We start from the raw sequence: 13,956 nt of genomic DNA on the forward strand, positions 1-13,956 counted from the left end.
CAACGAAATTTTATTCCATATCACCACATCAGATAAAGTGCAAAGTGCATGACAGTGGGCCTAGGGCCATCGTTTCGGTCTGCCAATCAGACCTTTGTCAGGGCCCCCACTATCTCCTCCTAAAGTGCACTGAAGGTCTGATTGGCAGACCGAAACGCTGGCCCTAGGCCCACTGTCATGCACTTTGCACTTTATCTGATGTGGTGATATGGAATTAAATTTCGTTGGAAGAAAGACCGGTGAGTGTCCTCATCTCTGTGGCTGTATTGGAGAACTGGACTAGTCTGGGACCCCTGAGCTGACACCCCGGCAGTTGCCGCTATTTGGAGGAGAGTGTGATCCTTACCCTTGGATATATATATATATATATATATATATATATATATATATAGTCTAAATATCAGTAAACAGTAATGGTCTCCTTAATGTTTGAAAGCATTATTACCTGCATTCCCCATAGTGTCCTCCTTACTGTTTTATTTTTTATTTTTTACATAATTGTGTGCATACATGTGTGTAGATAGACAGGAGCCAGTTGCTTCAGTGTGACGTTCTCCTGCAGTAACTTACCCCTGTCATAGATAAGGAGTCTCCATGGGCTGCCCAGCATCTTGGAGATGCCACTGGAATGATGTATTTGGTATTACCATTGAGGCCACACCCCTTACTCTTAGGCTATGCCCCCTTTAGGCCATGTATGCTAGTTGGGAGGGAGGGGCTACAGGGTGCACGCAAAGGGGTAAATTTATTGATATGAATATAATGAAAATGGGATGTTGACCATATCAACCAATCAGATTCTATCAATTATATACTAAAAGGTGCTAAATAAGAATTAGAATATAATTGGTTGCTATGGACAACATCCCACCTTCACTAGAACTCTAGAACTCCCACCCAGTAATTTTACCCCAAAGTGTCACCAGTCTTGGTGACTCCACTGGTGCAAAGGTGCAAGGCACATGCAGACAGATTTGTATTTGACTCATTCTCCAACCTATAGAACAGGGTATTTTCTACTGGGATTTTTCCTATAATTTAATTTAGAAGAATGTTTGAGGACAATCAAAATATGTAAAATGCACATTTAAAAAAGTTACATTGTCATGTAAACTGTTAATTCTGAAAACTACCAGTAAAAAGTATGAAATATACGTAATGCCACCATTTCTTTGATGTGTACAGTTGCAACAATTATTAGCAAATAACTGGAAAATTAAATTACACCCCTTTGTTTTACTCCAAATATCAGATGAGGTTGTGGCGCACATTAACTGTAAAGTGTTGTTCAAATAACAAAAACTCTCAGATCGATCTGTTTGTGAAGAAAATACATTTCAAATAGAAAAACATTATCAAGTGGACCATAACACATGGTGAAACCTTGTTTCATGGTTTGGCTTCTGTGCTATCCTTCTTGATCATGTAACAATATATATATATATATATATATATATATATATATATATATATATATATATATATATATATAATGAGAAGAACAATCCATAGATCTTAAGTTCCATCAATGTCATTACATAAAGAACCATTATTAATATATTTTCTTACACTGTTGCTGTCTATAATAATACAAAATGGTAAAATTTTCAATTGAAAGCATTTTAAAGTTGCACTAATGCAGTATCATTTACATTACTACAGTATGATGGTTTAATTCTAGGGATAACCTACATTAAATAACTGCAGCCTCTATCACACCACTTCAGTGGTTACTGACGGTAAGCGATTGTCTAAGCAAAAGAGTGACTGATGGCTTAGCATACTTGTTGTGCAGAAAGTGAACCCACCATGTGTTTTTGGGTGATACACATTGATATCAGGGTAGCTTAAATTCCTGCAGTCTGAGCTCTTTACCTAAATCCAATCCCTTTAGGACACTGTCTTAAAGCTGTGTGCTAGCTGCAGCTATCTGTGTTGCAATTGGGAGATAATACTCCCAATTTTTACCATAGCTGCAGCAAAATGTCAGGTTAACAATGAACAATGTGTTTTACCTTCATGGTTCATAAGCCAAAATTTCAGTTTTGTGGTTCAGTGCTTTTAATATTGAACTAAACTGAAAACTACTTAAGTAGATAGAACCTTGTATTTTTAGACGTGCTATGTAGGTGTGCTTGTCATGATGCATGGCAACTGCAGTAGATTTCACAGTGGGATGACATAATCAATCCAGTACATTTGGATTATGTCACTTGAGTAGATCGCTTGTCCCAGTGACACCTATTGTACCTACTACTACTTCTTAATAGGAGGGTGGTCAATCTCATTAATACATTTTAAAAAGTGCTACATTTTCTAGCTTAACACTAGCATGGAGAAGCAGCAGCCAGTAGCATCACTTGTAAGAAGTCACCAACAGCATATCATTATTCTCATAGGCCAGTGCTCTGTGTGTTAGTGATGCAATGCTTAAAAACCACGGAAACAGTGGCATTTAAAATGATGGCAAACTTTTCAATCATACATTAGTTACATTTGTACTAACAATATATATACGTGGCTCATTCTTGTTTGAGGAAGCAGTCACTGAACAGTGATGTTACATTGATCATTGTTGTAACCACCGTCTAACAGTAATGTCCTTTCCTCCAATCAGTTCCTGCTTTGGGATCTTGTGAAGGGAAACAGTTTCAGTGCCAGCCTGATGGAAATTGTATACCAGAGCAATGGCTGTGCGATGGGGAGAAGGACTGTGAAGATGGCAGCGATGAGAGAGGCTGCAATGGAACCTTGCGTCAGTGTGATGCCAAAACTAAATTTGCATGCAAAAATACAGGTAAGTGCATGGCTGAAATAAGTTTACATTTAATAGTGTTCTGTTGGGTCGTTTTCATGAAAAAATAAAAAATATGTTACGTTTTGCACTGTATAAGACTATGGGGGTATGCAATCCCAACCGCTATTTCCGATGGGAGAAATAGCAGCAGCTGCCTATTCAATGCCGTCTTTCCCGTTAGCATTGAAGAGGCATCTCGTCATAATGGACCCGACATTAAAAGCCTGTTTTGCCGAGAACGGACATGGATTTTAGGATCAAGTCTGTATCTCGACAATCCATGGACGTTTTTGCAGACACGCCCCCTTTTCCCATCGGCAGATGGGACATTAATTCTGGTGAGTGGGCCAAAAATGGGCCAGGGTCACGGCTGTCAGGACGAACCTACAGCCGTTACCCAGGATTGAATGCCCATAGGTTGATTGTGCCATTATTTTGTTTTACATTGTATAACAGCATTTTACAAGATGGAAAAACACCAAGCACAGGGCTATTCGTCACGGATTGCTCAACCACAGCTTTCAAATTTAATCCAGTAAATGTTATGAACTGTCATAGGTTATTTAGCAGCCACCAACAGCTTATGAGGTAACTACAGTAGTACAATTACCTATTGGATGCCACAAAGTAATTTGTAAGATCAGTCAATAAGGAACACCATACCTTCCAACCTTCCAGAATTTGTAGGGTCAATTCAGATTTGAGGAAGCTGGCTAGTTGCAAGGGTATTAGGGGGGGGGGGTGCATTGGGGGGAATTTTCTTGTCACCTACCATGGAGTCTGTTGCCTTCGGTGCATTCAGCCTAAAACTGCAGTTGAAAAGGTCTACGATTGTCACTCAAAGGGGAAAAAGGATTGACAAGCCTATCGTCCTATATCCAATAAACTATTGTGAGACGTGACAGAAATTGACTTTGTTTTAGATCCAGATCTAAACATATGAATAGTAATACTGTTAATAACAACATGGAGTGTAGTTTGATGCTCTCTTCCCTTGAAGATGGTGGTTAAGTAGACCACACATGGTGAGATGTGTGCTTGATGTGTTGTGTACTAGATTGCATCGCATCTACAGATGCATTCAGCCAGGGGCTGGTGATAGAATCGACAGCCCCCACCAGCCGCCAGAAGGGGGCACGCGTGCAACAGACGCTCATGCAGCCCGTTCTGGCGGAGCTCTCTGCCACCTCCCTGCTGGTCCCAGTCGGTCCCTGCCGCCTCCCCGCACCCCACGTCTGCCTGTAGCAGAGACAGGCAGGGTTTCTGCTCCCCTCTGCCAAGTGACTGGGATGCTCTTGCGTGTGAGACACTCGCTTGTCCCAGTCAGATGGGATCTGGTGAGCGCTGGAGCTGCATGAGAGGCGCTCCATCTGTAGTGAAAACCGCATGCAATATCCATGAGATCACACCCTTTTCACAAAGCCACGCCCCTATAAATCTCAGAGTGCAGTATCAGGGTGCCAGAGAGGCAGGTAAAGCCTTTGCATAGAGGTACACCAGAATTTAGCAATGGTAAGCCTAACGTAACAGGTGGATATATCATATTATCTCCCCTACATACCTGAGGTATGTATACCTCCGGTATGACTGGAACAATGTCTGCAGTAACCCTGAGTTCAAACTTTCTTTGAAATGTCAGACTGTTTAGGATTTTTTTTATATTGTTGTTTCACTGCATGCATTAAGCAATCTGCATTGCTGTGCTATGGTTCGTTTCTACTACCATCTGGAAGGAGAGACACCTGGGGCCCCCCAGGCATGTGCGTAGAGAGTGCTAGATTTGCAGATCTCGGAAGAAAAATAGGAAATAAACAGGCATAAATTTTACCTGACAATTGCTTGGCTGTAACTGAAACAGCTGGTAATTCTCCCATAAAGTTGAAATATAATTGAGATGTATTTCCTATTTAGTGATACTTAAAATAGAGTAAATAATTCAGGCTTCTCACAACAGCCTTGGTACGTTTTATAAATTCAGTTAGGATTCCTTCCTGGGAAGGTAACTCTTTACAATGCAGCTTGGAGGAAAAAAGGACAACTTCTTAACATTATTAAAATAAGTTGTATCTGCTTAACACATTTACTGATGAAAACCAAGCTGCATTTAAACCTGTATTCAAAATAAACTTTATTGATTATTACTGCTTATACAAAGTAAATTATTCACAAAGCGCCCAAGAGTAAAATAGCGTTTATTCAGATAACTGCATTGTGTGCTGCATGTTGAACTCAGTGCTTACCTGCGCATATATAATAGTGTGTACTGTAAATGACAGGCTACTGCCACTGACCAACTGAATCTACTTACCTGAGAGTGTCTCGATATGTATTCAATATTAATCCCTGGAAATGGCTTAGTGTTAGCCTATAGCACGATAAATTACTGTTCTGTAAATTAAACACAATTCATTAACACCTGTTCTTATTCTCTTGGCATTATCCATTAAGATTTATTGTACAGGTTTATAAAGGTCCGCTGAGAGTGTTGCACACATGATTTGATTTAATTAATGATCAGTAACAGGCAGTCCTAGAGCTACTTCCTCCCCTCTGAGCCTTCACTTGTGGCGCTCAGCTCCTTCCTTTTGTGTTGTCATAATTGTTTGTCATAGTGTACCACCCAAAATGTTAGTAATGCGAATCCGGACAGGTGGCGTGCCACTGCATTAAGGGAGTTGTCTATATTACTGAGGGGCATGGCCAAGCTTCTGGGTATGTTTCTAGTGCTGAAGAGTAATAGGCTGCTCTGTTTACCCCATCCAGTCTTTCACCACTGGTAGATTTTTGCAGCACCCATTAACGTAATACCACCTAACTCCCTGGCACATGCAATCCCAATCATGACTGCAGGACAGAGAACTAATATAGGGACTGTCCCATTTGAATTAGGAAAGTTGGTAGATATTTGTATAACTTGATTAAAACACCTGCTGATATGTTATTACATATTATTGCATCTTTCTTTGATTAAATGTATTGATTTACTCAGTTATGTGCCAATCGTTTGAAGGTTAGAGTACCCCCACTGCATCCCTTAAAGTGTGTCAGGCAGTCTATCATTGTCTGGCTTAAATGTGCTGCAATACATTCCCAGTTACCTTCTTAGCAAAGTATATCTAGGATGCATAGGCGAATCTAGAATTATGGTAATGGGTGGTCCCAAATCTAGACATAACAGTAGGGGGACCTTAGCGCGGCGCAGCCGCGCAGCAAAGGGGTGTGGCCTCATGGGAAGGAGGCGTGGCATCACAAAAAGGGGTGTGGTGTTACACTTTAGACCATACACAGTAATGCCCATAACACATTTTAGCAAACTCTGTAATACCCATTACACATAAAGCCACACGCCGTAATGCCACTTACACATAAGGCCACACACCATAATGCCCATTACACATTGTGCCACACCTTATGATGCCCATTACATACTATATAACAAACCGTTAAGCACATTACATATTTGCCACATAAGTGCTGCTTACCTACGTGCTCATTGATAGGGGGTTCTTGCTTGATGGCACCATAGTACCCATTACACATGATGCCGCACACCATAGTATCCATTACACATGATGCCGCACACCATAGTACCCATTACACATGATGCCACACACCATAGTACCCATTACACATGATGCTGCACACATAATGTCCCTTACACATGATGCAGCACACATAATGCCGCATACACATGATGCTGCACACCATAATGCCCCTTACACATTAAGCCACACATTATGCATAATGCCCCCACATACCGCTACTTGTAGCGTCCCTTAAGCAATGCCCCCAAAAGTGCCACTTACTATAAATTTTTATATGAGCCTTCGCTGCTGCTGCAGGGAGAGATGGAGAGCGGTGCAGCTGCTTCTATGGGGAGAGGTGCAGAGCGCAGCGCAGAGCACGCTCACACTCCCCTCCTGGTGTCCCCTCTATCCGAGTGGACATTTGAAATATTGTGTGCACTGCTGTTGTGCGTGATGTCGGGGGAGCACGCCGGGCGCCGGCACCACATGATTAAAGGGGGGGGGGAGGCTGAGGTGAAAGCGGGAAGAAGAATTGGAGTGGAAGCTGCAGGGGTGACAGTCATTGACAGCTGGGCAGAGAGCAGGGGGCTGCCCGGCTGTATTCAGAGCACTGCAGGTCACGGCTGTTTGAAATAATACCCCTTTCACAACAGAAAATGCAGGGATTTACCCGGGAATGTGGTCCCAGGATCATGCAGGGACATTTTCTGGTGTGAGGGGGAGAGACAATCACTTCCCTCTCCCTACCCCCCTTTAACCAACCAGCTATATCTTCAGAACCAACTGACCCATTTACATGAGACCAGTATCATATTGAAGAACTTTTGAGTTGGCTTCGAATGATTTTGGTCCCATGAAACTGGGCTGTTTGGTTACAGAGAAATCTGCCCTCAAAGAACATAAACAGTCATGAAATTACATTTAAGAAATGAAAAAAAAAAAAAAAAACGGTTTAACCTCAATATCCCTGGAACCAATTAACCCATATGGATCCAGCCTGGTATCAGATTGAAGGCCCAGCAATTTGGGTTCGACTGAGATCAACCTCGTGCTTCAGTGATGCCGAAGGGTGAACTGGCAGCCGTTGAACTGGGTGGGGGTCGGAATTAGCGGGTCCCATGTTATCCTATAGGGAAAATGTTCCAACTTTGCCTGGTCGTATCTCCGGTTCCCAGGGGGCTAGAGACATGGGGCTGGGCTTGTTGGAAAGCTCCATCCCTCAGCTACACAATGGGCTAATGGGTGGTCCTGTGCACCCACGGACCACCCCCTAGATTCGCCTATGCTAGGATGCAACTTTCCTTACTATTTACAGGAAAGGAAATGGTATCTTACATATATATTGTTTTTAGTAGTGAAAATTTCTCACGTATTTTTCAGTTGCTTCGAGGGGCTTCTTAAGCAGCTTTGACCATAGGATGGCAACTTTGTAACTGAACTGATCAAAAACCATTATTAAATGTTTTATTACATTCTATGAATATATTTAATTATGCATAATGAATAACAAAGGGTTTTTATGTGTGTTTTACCAAACTAAGGATATTTGCACCTGTTTGTACTTGGGGAGCAGGAAGACAGAAGAGCAAAACATTTCTATAAGTCTCCATAGTTTGAAGCCAGCTATTCAGTGTGCATTACAGATCATGCTCAATATTATTTAAAAAATGGGACCAGAATTGTCCTTTCATTAAGCAATTTTGTTGGTTCTAAACAATACCGTGTTCTCACTGCGAGTGAGAAATACACGGCTTTTACCCGGCATTAAAATGCAGAGGAATGCAGAGACAGACCCCCGTTCTCACTGCAAGGCAAATTCCGTTTTTTTATGCAGTGAGAACGGGTCCACTCGTGTCTGCATACCCGGATCTCAATGACGGTAAAAAGAAGGGTTTTACCCGTGTATAAGATCCGGGTATGTGACCTGTTCACACTGCAAAAAAACCCGTGTTAAAAGGCAAATTTCCGGGTTGACATGCTAGACCTGGGAATTTGCCTGCAGTGAGAATGGGGTATTAGAAACAAAATGCTCAGTTACTCAAATGTGTTTCTGTTGTTTGTGAATTGATTTACTGGAAATCACTAAACTTTCCAAAAAGCTAACTATGCTGAATTTCCCCACCTGCAATGCATAGGATAATGATTAGTAAAGGTAAAATACTGCTAGATAGGTTTTGAAATACTTAGCTCTACACTGAGGACCTTATTCTGATTGACTCGCAAGGCTGCCAATTTCACAGCCTTGCGAGTCCATCACTTGCACGTAGTGCTGGCCACACCCCCCCTTGCATGACCCCCGCACGGCTGCGAATGGATGATTTACATCAGGCATGCCCAAAGTCAGGCCCGGGGGCCAATTGCGGCCCATGCTGCCATTTCAAGTGGCCCGCAACCTCCAGCTGGAAGCGGGCAGAGCATCAGATGTGGGAAGCACAGGACACTAAAGGTGGGGCACCGGCGAGCGCGCCTTTACCTTGCTGTCTGCTGCAGTGAGGAGGTGCCGGCCGCCACAATCAGATGTGCTTGGCGTCCTACCCCTGATGCTGCAATCGTATATCATCCTACTCCACAATCACAGTGACAGCAGTGTTTGGGGAGGGGGGCAGCAAGGGGGAAGCTTGCTCCCATAACATGCAGAGCGGAGGAGGGCAGCAGCAGGAGCCCAAGCATCTCCTGTCCTTGCAGTGCCTGCTTTGGGGCTGGGAAACATACAGAGAAGGGAGGGGGCAGAGTGGGGGACATACAGTGAAGGAAGGTCAGGCTGGGGGACATACAGTAAATGGAGGCAGTGATGGCCATTCAGAGAAGGGGGAGCAGGGGCAGGCTGGGGGACATACAGTGAATGGGGGCAGAGTGGAGTACATAGTGAATGGGGGTCATACAGTGAAGGAGGGTCAGGCTTAGGAACATACACTGAATGGAGGCACTGATGGACATTAAGAGAAGGGGGAAGGCTGTGGGACAGAGTGAATGGGGGCAGAGTGGGGAACATACAGAGAAGGAGGGGCAGGCTGGGGGACATACAGTGAATGGGAGCAGGCTGGGGTAAAGGTGGGGCCCCCACATTTTCACCTCACCAAATCTGGCCCTCATCGCAAAATGTTTGGACACCCCTGATTTACATAATCATCTATTAGCAGGTGGGCAGGTGGGGAGAAATCCTTTGATGGTCGCTGACCATAAAATGATTTCTCCAGCGCTCACAGTTCAGAGACACCTATATAGTGACTCTAAACTGTGGTCACCCTGTGCAAGGACAAGGCGGGCAGCTGACATCCAGTGATGTCAGCTGCCCGCCCCCCACATGTCTGTCACAGCCTCATTAGCCTAAGAATGCCCAGCTATCTCATGTGAATGCTGGGCATTCCCATATGCTAATGGCGCTGCCCGCCACCCCCTGCCCTTCTTCACCCCCCCCCCCCCCACCCGCTTGGTGTGTAGGGTGCGTGCACCTGGTGAACCGAATGCTCATCATGGGTGCACGCACTTTGTGCCAGCACATGCGCAGAAACGCGCCTGCACATGCACAGACGCACAACATCGGTCCTCCATGCGAATGCACGGAGGACCGAACAGATGCACTATGAGCCAGAAAAAAGAAAGGGGAAATTATTTTTGGGATTTTTATTATTGTAATTATTATTATTATTATTATTATTATTAGTATTATTATTATTATTATTATTATTATTATTATTTAGAAGATCAAGTAATCCTTCCTTAGAATTTAGTCCAACATTAATAACTGTTTCATTGAAATTGAAAATCCTGCTGTTACTGAGGCTGCAAACATGATTGGGAGTCACCAGTGAGGTCATCCTGGTTAATAACACTTACAGTGCTAGCAAACATTGTATCCTTGTACCTGACAGTGTATCACTGGAAACCTGCTCCCATTTAGTCAGGTCCATCTGAGCACAGCATGAGAAGTGCCATCAGCAGGAACAAGGCATTGGTAACATAATATATCTATTTTCTGTCCACTCATTTTTGAAGAATTGAGATTGCAGAGTAAAGGGGCATACACACGTAGAGATCTGTGCTAAGCAATTTTGCTAAGCAATTTTGCTAAGCAATTTTTCTGGTGTCAAGATCTCCCATGGAGAGCACATACACACGCAGAGATTTGTGCTAAGCAATTTTGCTAAGCAATTTTGCTTAAGCAAAAAAAGGCAAGGTAGTGCTTCAGAATCAAAGATTGCGATCAGTATCACTCATTCTGTACACACAGACAGATTTGCAGTCATTTGCTAAGCAATTTGACTAGATTGTGACTGCATGCACTGACTTAGTTAGCAAGAGATATTTAAACTCTCGGAGCATACACATGGAGAGATCTGTGCTTATTTTCTAAGCAATCTAGTCAGATTGCTTAGAAAATAGCACAAATTTGCTTCGTGTGTACACCCCTTAAGCTTCCTATAAACTTATTATAAAGTGATATATTTTATTACTACTCATGTTTAATTTAATGGCTGTTCATTGTAAACCCATAGATAGCCTAGTGCGATATACTTAAAACTCTGTTATGGAATGCTCAAGACATACTCTATTTCAGAAGGAAAATATGAGACACAACTGCAGTACTCTTAAAGAATTATTTAGAGTTGAAGGACTGCCAGGGGGTTCTGTGATGCCTGGAGTGCAGCAATGTTGATCGGCGCCACCAGCTGACTGCAGCTGGGGCACCGAGTGGCTGCCAGACAGAGAAAGTAGCTTCAGCATTTCAAAAGCCGGCTGTGAGCCAGTCAGAACCAATGGACCTGATTGACAGTTGGTCGGTGGCTCTGATTGGCTTGCAGGCAGCTCCACATGTGAAATGCATCCAGCACTCTCTCTTCCTGGCTGCCACCTGGTGCTCCAGCTGCAATCAGCCAGTGGTGCCGAACAACCCCAAGCATGGGGGGCTTGCCTAAATTGTCAGTTTTGCCCCCCCCCCCCCAAAAAAAAAATTTCTGATGGCAGCCCTGCAAAGTTGTTAAGGAGTCATGTTCTCACTTGCACCTGGGCGTGGTAGTAGTATACTGGGCAGGCTAACTAAGATGCTGCGCGCTCCCCTCACAGCAACACTGCCCCTGGTGTAAGCCTGTCTTAGACAAATTCTAAAATACAGTAGGAGAATAGAACTGGTAAATGTGTGGAACCAGTAAGTGCATACATCAATTTTCCCTGCATGCAAAAAGAGTTTAGTTTGCTTAGATTCTAAATTTGTACCTGGGTGCCCTGAATCAACCCTCCTTTACTATATCTGAAAGCATGCTGTATGAACAACTGTCATGTAAAAAAAATCACATTATATTACAATTGGTGTAATAAAAAAGCATCTAAAAATATAACAGAATGTTATCTTGACAGAGATGAATTTCCCGTCGTTGAAGTCTGTGCCTTATTTGATAATATGTTGCTCATGTAACTGCGAGTGACTTTTTTCTGCCATTTAAGCAGAGCATTTTGTTTTCATTAAGGTGAAAGGAAAGTACAAAAACAAACAAATTCTATAGTTCTCTGTATCTATAAAGCACATTAAAGAAAAAGAGCAATGCTGTTGTGAAAATAACATCAATTTGCTTTGGGAAAAGGCCAATTTAGTTGGCAAGAGTCTTCTCTAAATCAGACATTAGGCTTATTGCTGTCTCTGGTTTACTGATTGCCTGCGAGTTCTAATCGAGATGTCAGGTAACAGAGACTGGTGATGCTTCAGGATTATTCAGTAAAATGTATAAATCTACATAATAAAATACTAAAACCATCACTCTCCACTATCTTTATAAATACTGAACAGCATATGTTTTAGAAAGTAAGTTTAAAAATCAATAAGAGGTTTGAAATAGTGCAAAACATCCCATAGGGAGCCGTGTGCACAGTATGTATTAAAGAGACAAGTCCTATCTTGACATCTTTACTAGAGCTGTGCACCGGACATTTTTGGGGTTTTGGTTTTGGATCTGGATCTCGTTTCATGTTTTGGATCTGGATAGCTTTTTCCAAAACCACCGTATCTGTATTTTCTTTGAAAAAAAATCATAAAAACGGCTTAAATTACAGATTTTTTTTTGTTTTGTTCTAACAGTATTATTAACCTCAATAACATTAATCCACTTATTTCTAGTCTATTCTGAACACAAAGCTCACAATATTGTTTTTAGGTCAAAAGGTTGCATCAAGGTAGCTACACAAATGGGCAGCACAAACACGTGGAACATCTGGGAGTGGCACTGCAGTGGCAGACAGGATGGCAGTTTTAAGAACTGTGCCAAAAATGCTCCAAATAGCACATAATGCAAAGAAAAGTACATCCCCAAAATGTGGAAAACATTGTGAAATTAATTACAAATTCACAGAGGAAGACCTTTAACAGCAATTACCTCAACAAAGTACAGAGGGTATGAATTAATAGTCTGTCAAGACAAGGATGTGCATAATGATGGGAGTGAGGAATCAGAGGATAATGACAACATCTTGCTTCTGTAGAGAGTTTGTGCAGGGAGAGATTAACTACTGAAAGGTGCCAAAACACGACCCGATTTTTGTCAACAATCAATCTGTCATCTAATTTCCCTTGAAATCCTGAACAATCCCTGCCAAAAAAAAACAAAAAACAGAACAATTTTGTAAACAATCAGAGAATTTGATGGGTTGTTTAACCATTTCAAATTATGAACACATCATTGTCACATTGGGCCTTATTCTGCTTGGTGCGGTCCGTTCCAAATTCTTTCGGAGGGTGCTTTTTAGCCATTTGTGCATGCGTAGGCAACGCAATGCGCATGTGCAACGTCGTGTCTCCGCACTCATTCTCGCCAATACCATCCAGAAATGTCCACCGAAGTGGCTCAGGAAATATGGGCGTAACATGGGCGGCATGTGGGAGTACACAAGGGCGCGATTTCAAAGTGGACAAAACTGGGCGTAAATCTGGGCGTACACGTGGGAGTGCACGAACTGTGGTAGGCATGCATTCGGACAGGACACCGACTGCAAGCGAACCAACACGCATGAAATATGCGGTGTCCATAAGCAAGTTTCAGTTTGCGGAGAGCACTTGTTCATGCGCTAGGCATTCGGTTCGCCCAATTAGTACGCCCGCACCTGAAGCACTCTCAGCTGACCACAATACAATCCACTCCTCTACTCATTAGTGATTAATTACACTCTTTTCACAGGTTCAATTGGAACCACTGAGACAGGTAAAGGGGCAACAATGAAGTAATACCACTTAACATGATGTAAGGGTTAATCTAAAGTGCTAGTAATGTGTTTAAGTATCAATTAGGAATTAATTGATTACATTTAAAAATAAACAATTTGTTATGAGGTTGGCTAATGCATAAGTGTGTCATGTTGCAGAAGCATGAGTTCCGAATAGAGTAGTGAGGTTTGCGGAAATTCACCAACTCGGTGCATATTGCCAGCTTCCCGTCCTTTCGGACTCTGTAAGACCGTGCAGAATCTTTGTGTTCCCACCGAACCAACACGCATGAAATATGCGGTGTCCATAAGCAAGTTTCAGTTTGCGGAGAGCACTTGTTCATGCGCTAGGCATTCGGTTCGCCCAATTAGTACGCCCGCACCTGAAGCACTCTCAGCTGACCACAATACAATCCACTCCTCTACTCATTAGTGATTAATTAC

At 42.7% G+C, this 13,956-nt stretch overlaps 1 protein-coding gene across 4 annotated transcripts in view; it reads left to right on the plus strand.

Annotated features, from left to right (window-relative positions):
* LRP1B (LDL receptor related protein 1B) overlaps positions 1-13,956 on the plus strand; it is a 1,445,580-nt gene that overhangs the window by 792,020 nt on the left and 639,604 nt on the right. For all 4 annotated transcript variants that reach the window (XM_083153866.1, XM_083153869.1, XM_083153867.1 and 1 more), the window contains exon 21: positions 2,618-2,797. In XM_083153866.1, the coding sequence (XP_083009992.1) occupies positions 2,618-2,797 (180 nt within the window). The remainder of the gene's footprint in view (positions 1-2,617; positions 2,798-13,956) is intronic.

The sequence above is a fragment of the Crinia signifera genome, chromosome 7 (assembly GCF_055691185.1).
Source record: "Crinia signifera chromosome 7, ASM5569118v1, whole genome shotgun sequence".
Taxonomy (NCBI): Eukaryota; Metazoa; Chordata; class Amphibia; order Anura; family Myobatrachidae; genus Crinia; species Crinia signifera.